This window comes from Bos grunniens, chromosome 19 (genome assembly GCF_055505025.1).
Source record: "Bos grunniens cultivar Pamir isolate PY7600 chromosome 19, Bosgru_T2T1.0, whole genome shotgun sequence".
NCBI lineage: Eukaryota > Metazoa > Chordata > Mammalia > Artiodactyla > Bovidae > Bos > Bos grunniens.
The window spans coordinates 39,055,274-39,078,320 of record NC_141183.1 but is presented as its reverse complement, the minus strand read 5'-3'; the positions used below and the strand labels follow the sequence as shown (position 1 = coordinate 39,078,320).

Genomic DNA, 23,047 nt, shown 5'->3' with positions numbered 1-23,047 from the left:
AACTGAACAGGCTGAGAATCAGGGCAGCCTTTCGGGAGGGGTTACCTCAATCTAGGTAGAAATTCAAACAGCCCCAATTGTGGTCGAGACTATTTAGAGGATCCAAAGGGTACATAGAGGCCTTTACAGGACTAAGTTTACTTTATGACCTTATTGGAGAGATATAATGCATGTCTGACACTACTGAGCGACTTCACTTTCACTTTTCACTCTCATGCGTTGGAGAAGGAAATGGCAACCCACACCATTGTTCTTGCCTGGAGAATCCCAGGGATGGGGGAGCCTGGTGGGCTGCCGTCTCGGGTTGCACAGAGTCGGACACAACTGAAGCGACTTAGCAGCAGCAGCAGCAATGCATGTCTTGGGACAGACACTGACTCCTGACTCGAGAGCCTGAGTTTTAGGAGAAGCTACTATTTTTGGAGATGAATGGCTTGAACGTGAGACAGGGGAAAGAGGGTACATGAAATAGCCCTCCTCCCTACTGGGAGCCAAGCGGTTCCCACAGCAGTGCTAGACTGAGACTATAAATGGTTAAAGGAAGGTAACACCAGAGTCACTTTGTCAAATGTATTCTTGAAGGACTCAAGCGAGTATGCGCTAGGACTTCAGACTATGCTAAGTTGGCTGACAGAACAGGGAGAGAAGGAAACTCCTGGTAAATTCCTAGATAGACTATGGGAGGTTCTCTGAAAGTTTACTGATGTTAATCCTAAAACTGCAGAAGGAGGAATAATCTTAAAAGATAGATTTCTCACTCAGTTGGCTCCAGATATCTGCCGTAAGCTACTAAAACAGGCATTTGGACCAAATCAGTCTTTAGAAAGAGCTGTTGCAGCTGGCTCAGACAGTATATTATGGTAGAGAATACGAGGAAGAAAATAGGAGGAAAAAAAGAACCAGGCAAAAGACTGAAGCCCCAACAATGGCTGTTAGATCCACTCTGAAACAGCCTGAGAAAAATGCCCAGAGGAACCCAGGTGAAAAGGGACAGGCTTGTTATTACTGTGGAAAGGAGGGGCATCTTAAATGGGACTGCCTTCAGGCATCTAAGCAGCCCCTCAACTCCATGTCCGGTCTGTAAAGGACGACACCTGAGAAGAGACTGCCCTCTGAGGCATAGGCCCCAGGGGTCAGACTCTCAGGACAATCAAGACTGAAGGTGCCCAGGGGTCCCCACACAAGTCCCTGTCCTAATAACACCTGAGCAGCCCCAGGTATTAATAACTGTGGGGGACCAATCAGTTGGTTTTCTTTTGGACACTGGGGCAACTTTCTCTGTGCTCGCTGAAGCCCCTGGCCCACTTCCCTCCCGACCCACTACCATAATGGGACTGTCTGGGTGAGCCAAACATTATTATTTCCGTTTTCCTTTAAGCTGAAAGTGGGACTCTGTCCTGTTTTTTTCATTGTGCCAGAGTCTCCCTCACCCTTTCTGGGTCCAGACCTCTGTTTTCATGAATATGGGACCCTCTGTTTTTAGCTGAACAAAATGTAAAAGTGTGGGCTGATGAAAAAACTGAGTCAAGCACAAAATACTGTTCTTACTGTTATCAAGCTCAATGACCCTCACTTATTTCCACATCAAAAGCAGTATCCACTAAAGCCCAAGGTTAAGGAATGGGCGAAATCTTACTGCAATGACTTCTCATGATGTAAATGGGATCTTCAACTCTAAAGTTCAGAGTGACAATGGTCCACCTTAAAGCTGCTGTAATTCAAGGGGTGTCAGAAGTTCTAGGAATAGAATATCACTTACACTGTTCCTGGAGACCCCAATCTTCAGAAGAAGTTGAAAAGGCTAATGACATTATTAAGAGGCATCTGCGTAAGCTAACTCAGGAAACACAAGACAATTGGTTTAAAGTTTTACCCATAGCTTTAATAAGGGCTTGAACTGCCCCAAGAAGGGGCTGTCTCTATGACAGACTGTTTCTGCACACAGATATTGTCATATATCCTGAAGCCTTAGAATTAACTATGTGACTCAGCTTTCAGCTTTTCAATATCCTCATCAATTGAAGGCTTCCCATGGTGGGTTTCCCTACTTCAGGGAAAGGACTTTCTTCAACTCTGCGAATACCTTCACCAACAATCATATGTGATACTCTTCTTGATCTGATGATATCTAAGGTTGCTGGGGAAAATATCAATAACCTCAGATATGCAGATGACACCATCCTTATGGCAGAAAGTGAAGAGGAACTCAAAAGCCTCTTGATGAAAGTGGAAGAGGAGAGTGAAAAAGTTGGCTTAAAGCTCAACATTCAGAGAACGAAGATCATGGCATCTGGTCCCATCACTTCATGGGAAATAGATGGGGAAACAGTGGAAACAGTGTCAGACTTTATTTTTCTGGGCTCCAAAATCACTGCAGATGGTGATTGCAGCCATGAAATTAAAAGACGCTTACTCCTTGGAAGGAAAGTTATGACCAACCTAGATAGCATATTAAAAAGCAGAGATATTACTTTGCCAGCAAAGGTCTGTCTAGTCAAGGCTATGGTTTTTCCTGTGGTCATGTATGGATGCGAGAGTTGGATTGTGAAGAAAGCTGAGAGCTGAAGAATTGATGCTTTTGAACTGTGGTGTTGGAGAAGACTCTTGAGTCCCTTGGACTGCAAGGAGATCCACCCAGTCCATTCTAAAGGAGATCAGTCCTGGGTGTTCATTGGAAGGACTGATGATAAAGCTGAAACTCCAATACTTTTGGCCACCTTATGCGAAGAGTTGACTAATTGGAAAAGACCCTGATGCTGGGAGGGATTGAGGGCGGGAGGAGAAGGGGACGACAGAGGATGAGATGGCTGGATGGCATCACCGACTCGATGCACGTGAGTTTGGGTAGGGTTCGGGAGTTGGTGATTGACAGGGAGGCCTGGCATGCTGTTATTCATGGGGTCACAAAGAGTCGGACACGACTGAGCGACTGAAATGAACTGAATGATCCTAAGATGGACTGGTGTAACATATTGTACCTTAACTATGTACATAATGTGACTTTTAATTTTGATTATGTTTTAATTTGGTTTAATTACTCTTTTGCCTTACATCTATAACTGTAAAATGGGGTTTGTTTCTAACCATCTGAAAGCTTTTAGGTTACAAATGGTTGTTCGAGCTCCTACAAGTGCCACAACCTCCTCCAACTGTTACTTGAGGCCCCTGGATCAGAGACCCTCAATATGAGAGTAAGGAGAATATGTTGCCTCAACAATTTAGGGATGATGCCCCTCAACAGCAGAAAGTAGTTATGGAATGAAAATGGTGCCCCTTTCCCTTGGCAACATAATTCTCCTAAAAGAAAAGAGGGAAATGAGAGAGTCAATTCCTAGGTAGGTTGATAAGTCTGGGGTCCCTGAGGAGGACAAAGGGGCCTGGGGCTCTCAAGGAGGAGAAAAAGACAAATGCTTTTTTCTTTAAGCCCAGAGCTGATGATTACACAACAAAACAATTCATCTTGCTCAAGAATATGTTTTCCCTTAAACTCTGTACCAATGTATGATTCTGTACCATTATGACAACAATGTATCCTGCTTGAGGACGTATTTCTCCTTCTTGAGAACCTTCTGACTAATCCTGTTATCTTAAAATGTGTATTATGGGAAAGGGTCTGGTAATATCTTTCTATTGTTAGTTCTAATCTTGTTATCTTAAAATGTATATTGTGGAAGTATGTCTACAAACTTGAGACATTCTTTTGGTTTATTGCAATAACCAACTGAAAAAGTATATAACTCCCTTCCTAAGACTAGCAAGGGGGGCACTCTCCATCCCCCTTCTGATGTCTATTTCAGAAGATTTCTCTGTCCCTTTTCACTGTAATAAAACTCTGCTATACAAAGTCTCTTGAGTGATCAAGCCTGGTCCCTGGTCCTGAAGCTAAATCTTCTTCAGAGATCACGAATCCAACATTGTTAAGCTATCACTTCTGTTGATGTTTCACTGACTGAAACCAATCAGGTGGGAAAGTCCAAGCCTACTTTGTGCTTAAGATCAGGATGTTGACAAACAGCACTAATGACCCAGTTCCTCAGCTGAGGCTCAGGCTGGTACCTCCTAAGCATGGGACAGAAGAAGTGAGTGGTTTATTACTACAGACTGGAGAAATGAGGCCCTGGCAGCTGTACCCAAACTGCTACAGAGGCTCCAAGCCACTGGCAATAGAAACAGCAGCAGGACTGCTAGCTAACAAGCTTGGACTGTGCAAGGCTCAGCCCTGAGAGATACAGTGGACATGCAGAATGGGGACAGAGAGTTCTAGTGCTTTGCAGTGCTATCCAGCTCCCGATCCTATATTTACAGTCTCCACCCCGAGAATCCTGGGAATGCAAGACAGGCTGCCTCCCTGACCTTGGCTCCTCCCAATGGCCAGGGCTGTCTGCTAGCCTTTGGTACAGCCCGAGGTGCCTTCTCTCTCAAAATGGTGGTGTCAACTCATTCTGGCTGAGAGAACTTCCATGACTTTCCTGAGTGATCTGCAGCTGCTTATCTCAGTAGAACTGTGGGGCGGGCAGGGCTTTGCATGGGACAACCTACAAATGATTCCCAGAGCCATGTCCAACCTCCCAAAACCAGTTCTGCAGCAGTGCCAGCCTGGGGAATCAGGACAAGGGGTTCTCTCTGTTTTCTCTCTGGAAGGAGCACATGCAGCTGCATCCCTCCCCTTGGAAGGCCTCCTGGAGACGTGCAGGGGCAAAAACACATTGCTGCACAGACACACTCCTAGAAAAGGGTCTTTCTGCTGTCTGGCCAGACTCTTGGGAACAATATGCTTGAATGGTCGAGCTATACAGCATCTGTCCCCCTTGCTGGTCACGTCACCCACCTTGCCTTCCCTCTTCTGTGCCTTCAACCAGCTGTGTTGTGAGAACATAGGACAGGGTGTTCTTAGTTGGAGCCCACAACCACCAGACTATATTTGGTGTCTGAAGCCCACATTTATTTTGCCTACAGATGACCCTGTTGATCAAGATGCTGGGTTACCATTCCTTTTCCTTCTCCCTTTCTCTTTCCTTCCTCCTTTCTTTCTCTCTCTCTCACATTTACATTTGCAACCAGCTCTCAGGTGAGTTTCAGAAGGCACTGATTTGGGATCTGGTTGATGATTCCTGGCTGCATTATGAGTGTGTGCCCCGAAGACTGACTCTTGAGGCCCCAATAACAAGCACTGCTTAAAAGCTGAACACAGAGCTGTCCAAGAAAAGGATGACCCCCAAGATCGGGTCAGGGACGTTAATTAGATAAAATTTGCAACAGTCCTCTGGCCAACGAATGTGCTAGGACTTCTGCTGGCTAAGGCTTCTCTGGAGCATGACCACAGCGGCCCCCACAGCTGCGTCTACATCCTGTCCATAGGACACTGGCAGAGGGAATGCCCTCTGCACCTCCTGCTTCAGCACTTCATTCCTGGACAGCGCACTCCCACTGCCAATCACCCGCTCCACGCCCCACTCCCGGAGCTGCCGAAATGGAAGCATCGAGTGGAGGTTCTGAACGATGCCTCTGCACAGGGCCCGCGTCACGTGCCCCAGGGAGAGGTCAGAGGAGGAGATTCCGGTCACTGAGGCCAGCTGGTCCGGCAGGTGCCTCTCACCCAGCACTGTTGGAGTGATGGTCAGGCAGGTGTCTCTCTGCTGGGCAGCTGCCTGGATCATGCATGAGTACACCATGGATTCTTCAACCTGTAGTCCTGCCAGGGACAGAAAAGGTCGTGTGAGTTTAGGCACCCCCTCGCTGCAGGCTATAGAGTTCCCAGGGGGGCAGGAATGGGTTGACTTGCTGTCCCTCCTCACTGTAGGGGGCTCAGAACTCACTCAGTCTGGCTGGCTGTGCTCAGCCCCAGACTCCAGCCAGCTCTCTCACTGCTCACCCCAACCCAGCCTTCAGAGAGAGAACTTATATGCTGTGTGAGCCCTAACCATCCCGCAGCTGTGGGATGCTTGCTCCCAAGTGGGCCAAATGCATACACTGATCAGTAAGTATCATTACATCTCCTATTAGACTTATTAGCAGTGCCAGAGAAATCCCAGGACCACAGTCTAGCCTGCCCCTCAGCAAAGGTTGAGAACCACCAGTCTAGACCAGAGCTTAGAGTTCTGAATCACTCAAGGGTCTTATTAAAATACAACTCCTGGCTCAGTGTGCCTGGGATGGGGCCTCAGCTTCTGCATTTGTCATCAGCTCCCAGAGGAAGCCAGTGTAGCTGGCCTGAGGACCACGCTTTTTGAGTAGAAGGTTCTAGACCAGTGCTTACCCCTACGTGAGAGCATCAGAATCATTTGGGGAACTTTTTAAAAAATATTTTATTCACTTTTTTGGCTGTACCAGGTCTTAGTTGCAGCACGTGGGATCTTCGATCTTTGTTGTGGCATGCAAATTCTTAGTTGTGACAGCATGTGGGATCTAATTCCCTGACCAGGGATTGAACCTGGGTCCCCTGCATTGGGAGTGCAGAGTCTCAGACACTGGACCACCAAGGAAGTCCCACCTGAGGAACTTTTACAAAATCCCATGCTCAGGATCCCTCTTCCCCAAGTCAAATACTCACCATTTCTAGGGATAAAAATAGGACAGTATTTCCAGTGCTGAGAACCTCCAACCAAAAGCCACTGTAGAGTCTCATCAGTAACACATTTAACTCCCATGTGCTGCAACTAAGACCCAATGCAGGCAAATAAGTAAGGAAAAAAGAAATAAGGCAAATCTCAAATACATGGGACCCAGAGGCTTATTGACCTAGAAAGTAACACAGTGGGGCGAAGGAGAGCTGGCAGACTATCAGGATGCTCCACAGTCAAGGTTAGGAGTAATATTCTCAAAAGAGAGTAGGCAATGGCAGCTCAGAAGATGAGAGTAAAGAAGGCTGCCAGCTCAGATCCCTACAGAACCTGGTTCAGTCTGAGACATGAATCTAGAAGTTTATTGTACATTCAGCACCAGGACACTGCCACACAGAAAGGACAAGCAGAGAACACACCGCTGAATGGACCACCCTTACCTAGATCTGCCATCCACTGGACCAGCATGTGGACAAACGTGGCCAGCACGTTGCCCCCATTCAGTGACGCTGCCACAGCCAGGTAAGTCCTGTCGAAGTATGGGAAGTAGGCAACTGGGGCTGCGGGGTCTGGAGTCTGTGGTGGCTGGAATCCTGAAGGCATGGAAGCTACCAGCTGAACCGAGGTGCTGATGTTGAGAACTGGGGTCCGAGGAAAGCAGAGGTTAGGCCCATTGGGCTAACTCAGAGGCCACAAGTCACAATGGGGCTGGGGAAGTGTGCCACAAATTTCTGGATACTCCTCCTTTCAGGAGGCAGAGACTACTTGAAATAAATCAACTGGACTTCCCAAGTGGCACTAGTGGTTAAAAAAAAAAAAAAAAAAGCCTGCCTGCCAATACAGGAGACATAAGAGACAGGTTCCATCCCTGGGTCGGGAAGATCCCCTGGAGAAAGAAATAGAACCACCCACTCCAGTACCCTTGCCTGGAGAATCCCATGGACAGAGGACCCTGGAGGGCTACAGTCCATGGGGTCGCAAAGAGTCAGATATGACTTAGCAGCTAAACAACAACAAAGGATAGTACTGGTCAGTTTTTAAACTAAAGTTTGAATTGTAATAGTTCTAACTGATGGAGGAAAAAAGATGTGATGACAAAGAAAACCCACGTAAGATGAATGAATTCTCTGTTCCCCTTGATAACAAGGCAGGGCTCTCAAAGTGGGCCCACTCAGCCTGGTTGCCCTGAGAATCACATGAAACACACAGTCTGCCACCACCTCGCTGGGGCGGGCAGGCCCAAAGCCCAAGGTCTACTCCACCCCAGGAGGGGCAAATGACAGCCCCCAGACCATATCCAGCCTGGCCATCCGTTTTTATATGGCCTAGGAGCTAGGAGTGGCTTTTGTATACATATCATTTTTAATGATAAGTTTATTGGGATGTATTATAATTCAAATAAATTCAGCATAAAATGCACCCTTTTCAAGTGTACAGTTCTGTGCTTTCTAGTATATTCACTATATGCGCTGTATATGGTATATACACAGGTAAACATCACTGTGATCTAATTTTAGGACGTTTTTACCCCTCTGGAAAGAAATCCCTTACGGGTTAGCAATCAAGCCCCACTCCCAGCCCCTGACAACCATGACTCTTCTTTCTGTCTCTATGAATCTGCCCATTCAACTCTGGACGTTTCCCAGGAATGGAATCACACACTACGTGGCCCTTTACTTTCCTTCCCATGCTGTAGCATGTTATCTCTGGGGATACACCACATTTTAAAAATCCACTGATCAGTTGATGAACATTTGGGTTGTTTCTCTCTTTTGGCTATTATGAATAAGGCTGCAGGGAAAAAATTGTGTACAGGTTTTTGTGTGGACACGTGTTTTCAAATCCCTTGGGTATCCACCAAGGAGAGGAATTGCTGGGTCGTGGTAATTTCACGCTTAACTTTCAGAGAACTGTCAGACTGTTTTCCAAAGGGACTGCACCATTTTACAACCCCAGAGGGATATTCTTACCTTTTTAAATGGTTGAAAAGAAATGAAAAGGAGAAGACTATTTCATGAGACATGAAAATTTTATGAAATTCACATTTCAGCCTCTATAAATAAAGTTTTATTGGAACACAGCTACACCCACTCACTTATGCATTAGCTAAGGCTGCTTTTCTGCCCCAACAGCAGGTAAGTAATTGTGGCAGAAACTAAATGGCCCACAATGCTTGAAATATTTACTACCTGGCCCTTTACAGGAAAACTTTGCCAAACCCTGCCCTGGAGGGCAGCCTCCACCTCACTGTGACTCTCTCACATAAAATACAGGAAAATCTGCATTTCTAATCAAATCCAAGAGAACTTTCATTGACACACACACAGTAACAAAAACCCTAATCTACTCATCTGTTTCCTTGGTCAGGGAGACACACAGAAACCAGCTAACTAGAGAGAGTCATTTTCCTTAGCTGGCTCTAGAAAAGAAAGGCACTGGCTGTGCTCAGGGCAGAGCTCGTCCTGCTAGAGGATAAGCTCCCTGGGTAGGGGCTTCATCTGTAGGGATGATGGTGGGGTTTTTTGTTTTGTTGTTTGTGTTTTGTTTTTTATTGGACTGTATTGTGGCCTGTGGGCTCTTAGTTGCAACATGCAAGATCTAGTTCCCTGATCAGAGATCAAACCTGGGCCCCCTGTATTGGAAGCACTGAGTCTTAACCACTAGACCACCAGGGAAGTCCCGAAGGTATTTTTCATGTTTGCAGGACAACGGTTAAGAGGACATTGAGACAGCTGGCTATGTGTGCCCCTTGAACCCTCACACAGAGCTGAGGCTTATGAGGCCCCGGTAGAGACTGGAGGAGAGAACCAAAGAAAGACTTACCTGCATCGGTCTTTTGGGCCATGCAGGAATAGACGGAGGCCTGCAAATCACCCAAGGCCACGCCCACCTGCGTCCCCTTTGGGATCTCAAACCAGGCCTTCGAAGTTCTTCCTGCCACACTGCCAGGCTCCGCTACATCTGGGAGCAGCTGGATGGGAAAGCCAGCGGCCCTCAGTCTGCAAATCAAAAGTGGACAGCCTATCTACCTGGTACTGGATCTTCTGTCTTCTGTTGCTTCCAGGAAACCGAGCAAAAGAAAGTGCTCTGGGACACGCGTTCAAGAAGAGAGGGCAGAATCCAGTGTTTGTACAGAGGGCCCTTTTGCCTTTTTTTAAAACCATGAGATGTCTTGAGTTTTTTAGAGTGAACACTGGCTTTCAAGAGCTTAGGATGGGCCTTCCAAGGAAGACCATAACCAGTTTAAGCAGAGGTGATCGGAAAGGATTGGCTAAGAAGCAGATCGGCATCTGGCCTCCTGTGTTTGAGGGGAGCACAAACACTCTGCAAAGGGGGGGCAGTCAGAGTTTTAGAGCCAAGTCACAGTTGGTTAGCACAGGCCAAACCAAAGTCAAACCCATCAGTCTCCTGAATACCAAATGTAGTCACCACTCAGGGTTAGTGAACATGGGGCTGTCAAGTTCATAAAACATGCTAGAAAGTCCTTTACCTGAACTACCAGGCGCTTTTTGTTTTATTACAGAGCTCAGAATTTGGGACCTGGAGGAAGTGAATTTATGGACCTCTGGACCTGAAAAGGCAAATGATTGTTTCAAAAGAACTTAAAAGGTATCCCTCAAGTCTACTCCTTCCATTTATTAACCCTACTTTTAAATATATTATGATAAAAATTTATTTTAAAAAAGAAAATGCATTTAAAATATTATCAAAAACAGTCAAATACCTACAATAAATTTAATAAAAGATGTACAACTCTATGCATACAAGCCATTATTAAAAGAAATTAAAGATTAAAAAATAAATTAAATAAATGAAATGCTTTTAAAGGTTTGTGTCATAAAATATATATATATATATAAAATGGTGGTGGGGAGGGATAGTTAAGGAGACATGTGCACACTGCTATATTTAAAATGGATAACTGGAGGACACACAATTTTCACGGTCAGGAGCCTGCCGTGTACCTCTTAGCTTGACAAAAGCAATAAAGCTATTCTTTTCTAATTCAAAAAATAAATAAAATGGAAAAGCAACAAGGACCTGCTGCACAACACAGAGAACTCTGTTCAGTGTTACATAACAACCTAAATGGGAAAATAATTTGAAAAAAAAATAGGTACATGTTTTTGTATAACTGAATCACTTGGTCGCACACCTGAAACTAACACAACATTGTTAATCAACTATACTCCAATATAAAACAGAAAGTAAAAAAAAACTAAGATAAAATGTATTTGAAAATGAAAGTTGTTGTTTAGCATCTATGGGCTGGGTCTGGGATTCAGAAAGAACCGGGGAGTGCACCCCAGGCCCAGGCGACAGTGGAGGAGCAGGACAGCACGGCATGGTGGGCAGCGCCCTTCCCCAGGGACTTCACTTACGGTCAGGCCCACCCACGCCCAGGGGCTGGAACAGGCTGGGGGCTGTTCGAACCTGATTCTTGGTCTCAGGGAATCCTCCACTATTCCCAGATAGGAAAACCCCACTGAAGCTCCCACTTCAGAGATTCTACCTTTCAGCCTCAAGCCAGCCTGCAAGATTATACTCACATCTCCAAGTTCCAGCTTTGGCTCCTGGTGTTGAAATAGCCCCAGCTAGCAGCATTCTGGTCGGACATCAGGGGTCTTGCCAAGCCGCACAGCATGGCAACCACATAGTCATGGATGGTGCCAGCTGTATCGTAGGACTTGAGGAACTCCGGGCTGTTTGTCATACCCAAAACAATTCAGCGTGGTTTAATATTGACCAAAAAGCATGAGCCACAGCTAACTGAGGGCAGTGTGGACTAGACATGGCATAACTGGGCAGCGACCAGAATCCCACAGGCTACAGTCCCCCACAGCCGAACTTCCCAAGGTGAGGACCTCCAAAAGCCTCCAAGCCAAGCTGGTCGGAGTCAGCCTTAGGGGAGGGTATTCATAGGAGGACACATCATGCCTGGGAAAGCAGGACATCAACCGTTCTTAGCAGTCCTGACCCCACTATGAACCCATCATGTGACCCTTGGCAACTCCCTTACCCTCACTGGCCCCTTCTTTCCCCCTCTGGGTTAGAATCGGATAATCAACAAGCTCCCTCTGCAAAATGAAGAAGCAGTGGGAGACCAAGTCTAGGTCTTGAGACTACCCTGTGCGGGGCCACGCTCACTAAGGGACAGTCCAGTGTGGAGTGATGCTGACCGGCTAGAGGTACCACTCCCTAGCCACTCTCCTGCATCAAAATCATAGTGCTTGGGCCCAGCTGTGTCTGACTCTGCGACCCATGGACTGTTCATGGGATTTCCAGGCAAGCTGGACTGGGTTTCTATGTCCTTCTCCAGGGGATCTTTCCTGACCCAGGGATCAAACCCACATCTCCTGTGCCCCCTGCATTGCAGGTGGATTCTTTACCCACTGAGCCATCAGCTAGCCACTCTCATTCCCCTGAAAATCCATCATCCAATTCAAAGAACAGTCGTCCGTACCTATTTTTCAAAAGCCAGAAGATGGTTGCACAGCCAAACCCTGTGGCCACGCTGAGATGGGACTCCGGCTGGGGCAGAGAAGCCAGGAACTCGCTGCTACACCGGCCATCCTGCCACGTGACCAGGTGGCTCACAGCTCTAGGCTCGAACACAGGGGCGGCCCCTCCCTCTGTCCATGCACAGCCTGGAAGGAAGATGACCAAAAAAGGAGAATAGGGCAACTGATGGGCAGCAGCATGTCCTTGAGACTACCCTGCTAGTGAGGTTACAGGATGGACTTTATCACCCGTGACAATGCTTTATTCACACACAGGGGTCCTAGCCAGGACCCAGAAGAGCAGGGAGTAGATGGACCTAGAGATGGTTACAGTGAGTGAAGTAAGTCAGACACAGGACAAATACCATATGACAGCGCTTATATGTGGAATCTAAAAAAAAAAAATGGTACCCATGAACTTATTTACAAAACAGAAATAGAGTCTCAGATGGAGAAAACAAATATAGTTACAGAGGAGGAGGGGAAGGGATAAATTGGGAGGTCAGGATGGACAAATACAAACTACTTTATATAAAACCGATAACTGGGGACTTCCCTGGTGGTCCAGTGGCTAAGACTCTATGCTCCCAAAGCAGGGGGCCTGGGTTCCATCCCTGGTCAGGGAACTACATCCCACACGCGGAATTAAAGATTCTTCATGCCATGACGAAGATCAAAGGTCCTGCGTGTCACAACAAAGACCCAGGACAGCCAAACAAACAAACAAGATTTTTATTCTTAAAAAATAGATAACTAATAAGGACCTACTGTATAGCACAGAGAACTCTACTCAAAATGCTCTAATCATCTATATGGGAAAAGAATCCAAAAAAGAGTGGGAATAGGTATATGTACCACTGATTTACTTTGCTGTATACGTGAAACCAACACAGCATTGTAAATCAACTATACTCCAATAAAAGTTACTTTTAAAAAAAGAAAAAGAGCAGGGAGGTGGTCACAAATGTATGCACCTGGACCTTTTGAAGTTTCACCTGCAAAATAGGTGTAAGCAGGCGATGGGATGGCCCCCCCTTAGGGTAATCCACCCTCAAAGCCACATTTCTGCCTAAAGCTGGCAGTCTAACCCCTGCACTAAAGCTGGACATCTGCAGCTTTTTTTTTCCAACCCTTTAATCTGCTTCCAAAACTCTTTTGACCCTTTTTAAAAAACTTCTGGAACTATCATTTTTATTTTGTCTGTATTATAAAACAGAGTTCTTACATGTACCAGGGATTGTTCAAAGCACTTTCAAAATATTAATTTATTTCATCTACATATTAGCCTTACAACATATGTGTGATAAGAGCTCTAGAACACGGGCTCAACAGCTGTGGCTCACTGACTTAGTTGCTTGGAGGCATGTGAGATCTTCCCAGATAAGGGATCAAACTGGTGTCCAGGGAAACCCCCAGGAACAGCATTTTAAAAAACCAATTTTCCACCCCCTTTGCCAACTCTTGATATTCTCAAACTGATTTCTGACAATCCAGTGAGTGGAAAAATGATTTCTCACTGTTATTTTCATCTGAGTTTCCCTAGTTCATAGTGACATCGAGCATCTTTTCAAGTGCTTATTAGCTATTTGTACTTTCTCTTCTGGCATCTGCCTATTGGTTTCCTTTGCCCATTAGTCCACAGGGCCGTTGGTCCTTTCTTTGTTACTCATTCTTCATAGGCCCCCAGCTTCATCCTTTGTCTACTATACACTAGTGAAAATTTTCTCCCTGCCCGCTGCTGGCCTTTTAGCTTGGTTTTATGATCCCTACTTGTCTCCTGCCATTACTGAGCCTGAAAATGGAATGTGGAAACTGGCATAACCACAGGCCTCTCAAAAGACACCATTCACTCCCTCTCCTCTCCTCCAATGGGCTCGCCTGTGCCCTCATGGAGGCACTTAGCTCTCTGCTCAGGTTACTGGTGCCTGTCTGTGCTGACCGCCTTGAGTGAGCCCTGGCAGAGGAGGGCTGAATCTCCATTCCTATGTCTCCCATAGGGCCCAGCAAGGAGCCTCAAGTATTGCAGATTCTGAAATCAAACCAAATTATGGCCACTGTTAAAAGCAGAACAACTTGATCTCAAATAGGATTTCACTCGCTCCACTAAGCGGGTTATCATCATGGTCAAATGGTGGCTCTCCTCCTTCCCATAAACAGAAACCAAACCAAGTAGGTGGGCAGGCGGGCTCCATGAAATATTAAGAAGCTCTCTCCACCCATATGGATGATGGTTTGTGTGGTTGTTACAGAGTCCAGGAGATGGGCAGAAGGGAAGGCGTGTGACCAGACCACAATCATTAGATCTCTGCTGTCCACTCTGGGAAGGGTTTTAGTATTAAAAGGACGTTTATTCTCATTAACGCAAAATTAAGGAGTTTAAAAAGCTTTTACAACCTAGACTCTCCCCGAGAGGTCAGCACTAACACCATGACCAGCCTTTGGCTCTTGCTACCGATTGGAGCCAAGCAGCTCCCGTGGTCCCTGCTGGCCTGACGATGGGCAGACAATGGGAGAGGAGGAGGGGGAGAGCCTGGGCTGGCTTCTGCACTTACCCAGGCCCATCTTGAAGACTGATCAAAGGCGGCATCACCAGACCTCCGTCAAGCTGCTCAAAAGCAGGTCGCCACTCACTTGGCCCAAGGGAATCGGAATCACTGATTCTCCAGGCAAAGGAGGGGTGAATCCCATGTTCAGATCTCCTTAACTACAATCCCTCCCCCAGTAGCCATCATTCTCTGCTTAAAACACTTGCAGTAAAATGTTGATATTTTTGAAGCTGGGTGATGGGTGTGTGTTGATTCATAACAACACTGTTCTCCCTACTTTTATGTCTATGTAGAAATTTTATATATATATATATACAAAATAATTTTATTTATTTATTTATGGCTGTGCTGGGTCTTCATCAGGGCTTCCCTGATAGCTCAGTTGGTAAAGAATCTGCCTGCAATGCAGGATACCCTGGTTCAGTGTCTGGGTTGGGGAGATTCCCTGGAGAAGGGAAAGGCTACCCACTACTTCACGGGCTTTTCTCTAGGTGCGGAGGGTGGGGGTTACTCTTCAGTGCAGTGTGTGAGCTTCTCATTGTGGTGGCTTCTCTTGTTGCAGAAGCACAGGCTCTAGGGGAGTGGACTCAGAAGTTGTGGCCTTCGGGCTCTAGAGCACAGGCTCAGTAGTTGGGGTGCACAGGTTTAATTGTTTGGCAGCATGTGGGATCTTCCCGGACCAGGGATCAAAACCATGTCTTCTGCATTGGCAGGTGGATTCTTTACCACTGAGCCATCAAGGGAGCCCTGAACACATAGAATTTTAAAAAAATTTTCTTCATGCTTGCCATAACAGAAGCTCACAACTTCCTACAGCAGCCTGATCCTTCCTTCCTTGGACATTCTGTTGGGCTGTTCCTCCCTCCGTTGAGCTAGTGTATCCTTGTGTGGCTCTGGTCCTCTCAGAGACCTTTCAAAGTTCAGGTGTCTGAAGTCAGACAGACTTGGGTTTGAAAGCTGGAGTCACCACTTGCTGTCCTATGACCCTGAGCATATTATTTTGTAATCTCTCTGAACCTCCACTTCTCATCTGCTCAAGAGGGACAATAATGTCACCTACATCATAAAGGTGTTGGGAAAATTCGATGAGATCACACAGGTAATGCCCTTAGCTCTGCACCTGGCATGCCAAGTGCTCATTGCTGTTTTGCTGGCTTAATTCCCCTCCTGGAGGCCAAAAAAAACAAGCCACCCACATCTACACTGTGGCAGACCTTCTGAAATAAATACCCAACTAAATAATGCTTAGCAACGGTGCCCATGAAAAGGATGTGGAACTGAAAATTCACGAATATCTGTGATGATGTTAAACAACAAAAACTGTGCTCAAATGCAGAAAAGTTTCCTCTGTGTCTTGATATTTCCTGCAGCTACACTAATCTCTTGGTGTTGGCACTGATGCTCCAAGATACTGGTACAAAGAAAGAGAAGGCTATGAAAAAATCCACTCGACTGAATCCAACAGAGAATCAGAGAGGACTCATTCTTTACCCTCTCCCTGTTCATGTATAATGTGTGAGTGGACAGTTCAGTTTATTACATCTTTGAACGGGACAGGATGCTCACAAAACGCAAGAGGACAGCCTGACCCTTCACAGAGAGTCTTTGGCGGCACGTTTCTGGTTCCCGGTGAGGCAGAAGATAGATGAGCCCCAGGCTAAGCAGCTGGAGTTTGTCCCCTGTGGACAGACACTCCAAGATGAAGATAATAGCAGGAGCTAAGGGGAGCTGCACCCTGCTCAGATATAAGATTAATAAGAGACCAAGACTTCCCTGACAATCCAGTGGTTCAGACTTTGTGCTTCCAATGCAGGGGGCACAGGTTTGACCCATGGGAACTAAGGTCTGGGAACTAAGATGCCACAATCCCACATGCCTTGTAGCCAAAAAAAGAAAGAGCGAGACCACATATTTCTCGTTCTTGAGGTCAAGGAGACCTTCCCAACTACACATAAAAAGGCTCCTCAGGGGTCAAAAAGGGAGGGAGTGCCACCCCATAGTAGGTGATGTCAACATTCCCATAGGCCTCTTCCCCAGAATCCATCTTGGCTAAGAGATGCGCACACACACAGGGGAGGACCCTGAGATAAACTAAACATGGCAAAGCAAGATGATTGGCGGAAACCAGAAGAAATGCCCCATATAAGTGGTTCAAACTACCACGAGGGCACAACTCTCCCTGAGCCCACCCGTGCGTCTATCCACACACACCCTTTTTCCTCCTAACAAACAATTTACTTGTTTCACTACGTTTTGTATCTTTGTGGAAATTCCTTTCTACAAAGCTGACAGGCCAGCACCTCGTCACTGGCTATGGGTCTGGGGGCTAGGATTCAGCTCTCTCACTGCCTCACTCTGACTTCAGTCTCTGGCCAGGGAACCAAATTCCTGCTTTAAGCCACACCACAGGCTGAGGCCATCGAAGATCGCAGGGTGACTGCTTTTGCTTTGTTTTGTTTCAATGTGGACCATTATTGAAGCCTTCATAGGGCTTACCTGGTGGCTCAGTGATAAAGAATCTGCCTGCAATGCAGGAGACCTGGGTATGATCCCTGGGTTAGGAAGATCCCCTGGAGGAGAAAATGGCTACCCACTCCAGTATACTTGCCTGGAGAATTCCGTGGTCAGAGGAGCCTGGGAGGCTACAGTTCATGGGGTTGCAAAAGAGTTGGACATGACTGAGCAACTAAAGAACAACAACCACACTGAACTTGTTACAATATTGCTTCTGTTTAACACTGGGTTTTTTTTGTCCTGGAGGGATGTGGGATCTTAGTCACAGAACAGGGATAGAACCCACGCCCACAGGGTGACTGTTAACAGAATGTGATTGCCCCCAAGCCCAGCATACCTTGGCCTGTTTTCCAAAACATGACTCCATGCATCTGCCCCGACACGCCGATGCCACAGACCTTCCGGAGCTGCTGCCGGGGAAGGGCAGCGAGACACTCGTGGAGGGCCTGGATGATTCTCTTCACGTCCTGTTCTTGCCCCTGGAAACAGAATAGGACATGCTGGCCAGAGGCACGCACACTGGGAGGATCGAAGACAGAGGCGGCAGGGATTTCCTGCGTGGGGGCTGCCTAGCTAACTCCCCCGAGGTCACTCCCAGGACCTGCGGACTGGGCCTCAAGGGTGAGATGTGGGCCTGAGGGGTTTCCACCACGTCCTCCTGGAGTAGGAATGTGGTAGGCAAGTTTCCACTCCTCCCTTTAGCAATGAGGGAGGGCTTGACCTGGGTTTGATCCCTGCGTTGGGAAGATTCCCTGGAGAAGGAAATGGCAACCCACTCCAGCATTCTTGCCTGGGAAATCCCATGGAAGCAGGAACCTGGTGGGCTACAATCCATGAGGTCACCAAGAATCAGACATGACTGAGCGACTTCAGTTACTGATGAGAAGCCACTGCAGCTCAAGTTCAACCAATGGCCAGACTCTGGCCCTTGCTGTGGAACAGTCTGAGCTGAGAAAAGCGCTGCCCTGCCCTACAGGTGCTTACAGTCCAGCTGTTCTGTGTGCTGTGCTTAGTCACTCAGTCATGTCTGATTCTCTGCAACCTCATGGACTGTAGCCCACCAGGCTCCTCTGTCCATGGGGATTCTCCACGAAGGAATACTGGAGTGGATTGCATGCCCTCCTCCAGGGAATCTTCCCAACCCAGGGATCATACCCAGGTCTCCTGCACCACAGGTGGATTCTTTACTAACTGAGCCACCAGAGAAACCTAAGAATACTGGAGTGGGTAACCTATCCCTTCTTCAGGGGGTCTTCTGGACCCAGGAATTGAACTGGGATCTCCTGCATCACAGGTGGATTCTTTACCAGTTGAGCTACCAGGGAAGCCCTATAGTCCAGCAGGACAGGAAAACACGAGAAAGATGTGCTGCAAGGAGAAATAAGGCAAGGTACATGGAACACTGGGGTAGAAAAAGGATGGAACACAGCAGGAAAGAGGTAGACAAGAGAGCTTTCCTAGGGACTTCCCTGGTGGTCCAGTGGCTAAGACTCTGAGCTCCCAATGCCAGGGGCTCAGGTTCGAGATCTAATCAAGGAACTCTATCTAATTTGGCACAGCTAAGAGTTTGCATGCTGCAACTGAAGATCTCTCGTGCCACAACCAAGATCTGGTGCAGACGAAGAAGTAAATTAAAAAAACAAACAAACAAACAAAAAAACTTATAACTTATTTTTTAAAAGAAAGAGAAGAAAGGCCTCCTGGACTAAAGCACCTGACAAGAGGTGCTAGTGGTTGCTTCCGATCACATTCAGGCAGGTGTTTCCTAAATGTGCTGAGGGGCCAGAATTAGCTCCAGGGGCAGTGCAGGCCTCCCCTCTTAGGAGCTAAAGCTTCATCTGTCAGCTGGCCTTGGGCTATGGCAGTTCTTGGCTCCAAACAGATATGACCAAAGGATTAGAAAGAAGGAAAGTGAGGAGGGGTAGGATGGGGGAAAGAGTGAGCAGACAGCACAGAGCATTTTCTTGAGGAGGCAGCCCCACATCCTAACAAGGCTCTTTTTTTGGACCAAACCACTCGGCGTGGTGTGGTCAATCAACTAGTCAATCCTAAAGGAAATCAACCCTGAAAGTATTCATTGGAAGGACTAATGCTGAAGCTGAAACTCCAATACTTTGTCACCTGATTCAAAGAACTGACTCCTTAGAAAAGACCCTGATGCTGGGAAAGATTGAAGGCAGGAAAAGAAGGCGACAACAGAGGGTGAGATGGCTGGATGGCATCACCGACTCAATGAACATGAGTTTGAGCAAGTTCTGGGAGTTGGTGATGGACAGGGAAGCCTGGTGTGCTGGGAGTCGCAAAGAGTCAGACACGACTGAGCAACTGAACTGAACTGAACTCAGGATGGGGGATCTTATTTCTCGGACTAGAAATCGAACCCGTGCCTCCTGCAGTGGAAGTCTGGAGTCTTAACCACTGGACTGCCAGGGAAGTCTCCTAACAAGACTCTTTATGCAGAAGAGACTACAGGAGAACTGACTGGGCAGTAAAAGACAGAGCAGAGAGGAGCTGCATAGATGTGCATGATCCCCCAGGAGGGAAGAACTAAGACAGCAGGCAAAGGAAGAAGGAAGCAGGGAAGAGACATTTGTTTACACCTGCCCTGTCCAACACAGCAGTGATTAGCCACACGAGGCAGGTCCACGTTGAAAACTACACACCAGATTTCAGATTTAGTAAGAAAAAAATAAAGCACAATCTCTCATTAATAATTTCATATGATTACATATTGAAATGATACATTTGGATACATTGGGTTAAATAAAATAGGGCGATGAAAATTAATTTAGGGTTCCTTTTTACTGTTTTTTAGCATGGCTTCCAGAAAACTGAAAACTACACAAGGCTCACAGTTCCATTGGGCAGTGCTGGTTTACAGAGTTCCCATGTGGCCGGCAGATGGTGCGTGAACCCAGAACAGAGAAGCTGTTCTCTACATGGGCCCAAAGTGGGTGAGCTGTGTGGATGGGGACAGCGGAGGAGGGGAACAGACTGGATGGAGTGAAGACAAGGAGGCAGTCAGTGTACAGCAAGTTTTAGTGGTGAGTGTGACAGGGGAGTAGTTCTTGGACAGACAATGGGTACACCCACAGTGTAACAAGACAGGTGCTGCCCCCATTCCTTAGTTCAGAATATCAAGTGGTCTATATCCAGATCAAATCCTAGAACTTCAGATTGGAAAATAAAGAGCTTAAGAACTCATTCAACCCTCCTCCTCCCCACTCCTTTTACAGAGGGGGAAATGGAGGCCCAGAAAGGACAAATTAATAGCACAAAAAGGGTTGCAGAGGGAATTTCCTGGCAATTCAGTGGTTAGGACTCGGCACTTTTACTGCTGTGGGCCTGGATTTGATCCCTGGTCTGGGAACTAAGATCCCACAAGCCGTGTAGCACAGCCAAAGAAAAGGGGGTAGACAGAGTTTCCCTCAAAAATCCTGTTATTTTAAAGTTGCAAAGAGCTAAACATCTGACCTTCCACATAGTTGCCAAATTTGGCCATGGAGTACACAATGCTTCTAGAGTGAGAAATATGGACAGGAGGATGGAACAGAACCATCACAGGTTTCTATAGATCAGTAGTTCTTACTCCAGGGGTGATTTTTGTCCCCTAGGGGGCATTTGGCAATATGGAGATATTTGGGGGTGTTGCAACTGGGGAGGAGGGTTCTACCAGCATGCAATGGGTTAGAGGCCAGGGATGCTATTAAATAACCTACAACGTACAGGACAGCCCCTCACAACAAAGAATCATCCTGCCGTCGAGTATCAACAGTGCCAAGGTTGAGAAATCCCGCTCCAGGTGAAATTACAGTAGTGCTGTTTGTCCCAGGGCACAACACACATGCGGAGGATGCAAGGGAGGGAGCTATTATGAACATCTCCTAAACCCCTCCTTAGGCAGGTGTGGAGCACTGGGTGTGCCTGTAAACAGAGAACAGCATGCTGAACACTGGAGGAAGTGGGGGATGTGGCCCTATGTCTAGAGCCAAGAAGTGGCACTCTCTCAAGAGAAAAAGGGCACTGCCTAAAACCCACTTCCTGGAATCTTGGCTCTGCTGCTCACCCCAACAGGGTCCAAGCTGACGTTGTCTCCATGTCAAGGTGCATGAAGTGAGATAATGATTCTAAAATGCCCTGATGCTCCAACCAAACTAATTTTGAAAGACTCTGTGAAAATGTGCTCCTGAAATCTTTATCCTCTGAAGTGCTTCTGAGCCAGATGGACTCTGGGGACTTCCCTGGAAGCCCTGTGGTTAGAACTGTATGCTTTCACTGAGGAGAGCCTGGGTTTGATCCCTGGTTGAGGAACTAAGATCCAACATGATGGAAAGTGCAGCCAAAAAAAAAAAAAAGATGGAGTGTGAACCCTAAAGAACTGAGCCCAGTTATGTAGCAAGAGCTTGTGAAAAACAAAGTTCTTGGGAACGGGGTTTGGCTCAGAAAATCGAAGTTTGTGGCCAGCAGTGGCCATAGAGGTTATCTATTTCAATTACAAGAACAAGCCGAGATCCAGAAAGTCATGAGGTTACAAAGAAAGTTCCTTGATATTAATTTCTATTATCAATGAATTGAATATTGAGATACCCTTTTCAGGGAATTAATGGACTCTATCTCTGAGGACTAATATCCTTTCTGAACCCACCTCTTACAACTGAGCCCACTGTGGTGAAATTCTCAATTTCTATCTCGTAGTTTTCACAAGACACTAGTTTTTGTGTAGAAATATCAATCTGAACTTCTCAATGGACCTGTCCTAATTTCTTTCCTCTAAGCTCTCTCAGCCTTTGGGGTCAAGGGACTTTTGCTAGCCAAATGTTTGAGTTCCTCCACCCACAATCTATACCTGTGGGATGAGAGAGGGGCAGGTTACACCTGGTTTTGCATCTGATTTCTCAAGGAAAACCCAGACACTGCCCTAGGAAACAAACCGAATCCTGAATTTGAGGACATGGGACAGATGTGAGGAGCAGAGAGCCACAAGAATGAGAAGGTGGCCTGCGATCACTCCATATGCAGGAGAGCAATTTTCCCGCAGGTCAGGGTACAGAAGGTGAAGGGCAGAGAGCACGGGGATCTAGCGCCGAGGGCAAGGCTTCCAAAGAAGGCTCGAGAGTGGCTAGATCGGTGCCAGCAGGTGGGGAAGCTCCTGGGAGGAGAGCTATCGAATCGAGGGAGTTGCATCAGGCAAGCAGAGATCAGGCAGGCTGGAGCAGTCAGGGAGACTTCATTGAGGAGGGAGAGGGTGTCCGGAGGCTCCCGGAGGCGGTGCGGCTCCAGGGAGCTGCCTCACCTGGGGCCCCGCCGCCGCGCTCTGGGCCGCCGTCTCGGCCTGCGCTGCCCGAGCACAGCTCGCCAGTACCACGAACCCGGAAGGGTCGCCGGGCGCGGCCTCCACCAGGGCCGCCTTCACAGACGTGGTGCCCAGGTCGATGCCGAGAGTGACAGATCGTGCAGCCATGACAGCGTCGGCGCCAGCACCCGTCAACCTGGACCTAGGCGCCGAGGCGGGCCCTCGCCTGCCAATCTTTCCAGCCACGCCCAACACACAGAATTCTCATCTTCCCATTGGTTGAGGAGGGCTGCGTTCCGCGCACTCCGCGCTACGGGCCCCAGGTATAGGCCGAGCCGCGGGGAAGACGGGACCTAGAGGGCCCGCCCCGCAAGGCAGGGTGTGCAATGTTTTCCGAGGCTTCAGCTTCTCTCTCCAAAGTGTCTCGGAGTTCTCGGACAGGCCCTGGAAGATTCGAGAGCCCTGTGGCCCTAACAGGGACTTAGCCCCCCCATTTACCGTACCCCCCATCCCTGCCAAGTTGCCTGAGCCCCTCCGCTCCTCACCAACCCCTAGGTGTCTCACTGAGGCCCGGGAAAACTACAGCTCCCAGGTTGCATCGCGCCGAGGCCCGTAGTCCGCGAATCAGGCGGC

At 47.5% G+C, this 23,047-nt stretch overlaps 1 protein-coding gene across 1 annotated transcript; it reads right to left on the bottom strand.

Moving 5' to 3' along the window:
- Positions 1 to 4,920: 4,920 nt before the first annotated feature.
- SHPK (sedoheptulokinase) lies at positions 4,921 to 22,612 on the bottom strand. Its single transcript, XM_086359590.1, has 7 exons — positions 22,415 to 22,612; positions 17,459 to 17,600; positions 12,025 to 12,208; positions 11,111 to 11,263; positions 9,384 to 9,559; positions 7,001 to 7,201; positions 4,921 to 5,692 (listed from the first exon to the last, which is right to left on the bottom strand). The coding sequence occupies exons 1-7, from the start codon at positions 22,580 to 22,582 to the stop codon at positions 5,280 to 5,282; spliced, it is 1,437 nt and encodes a 478-aa protein (XP_086215716.1). The 5' UTR covers positions 22,583 to 22,612; the 3' UTR covers positions 4,921 to 5,279.
- Positions 22,613 to 23,047: the final 435 nt, after the last annotated feature.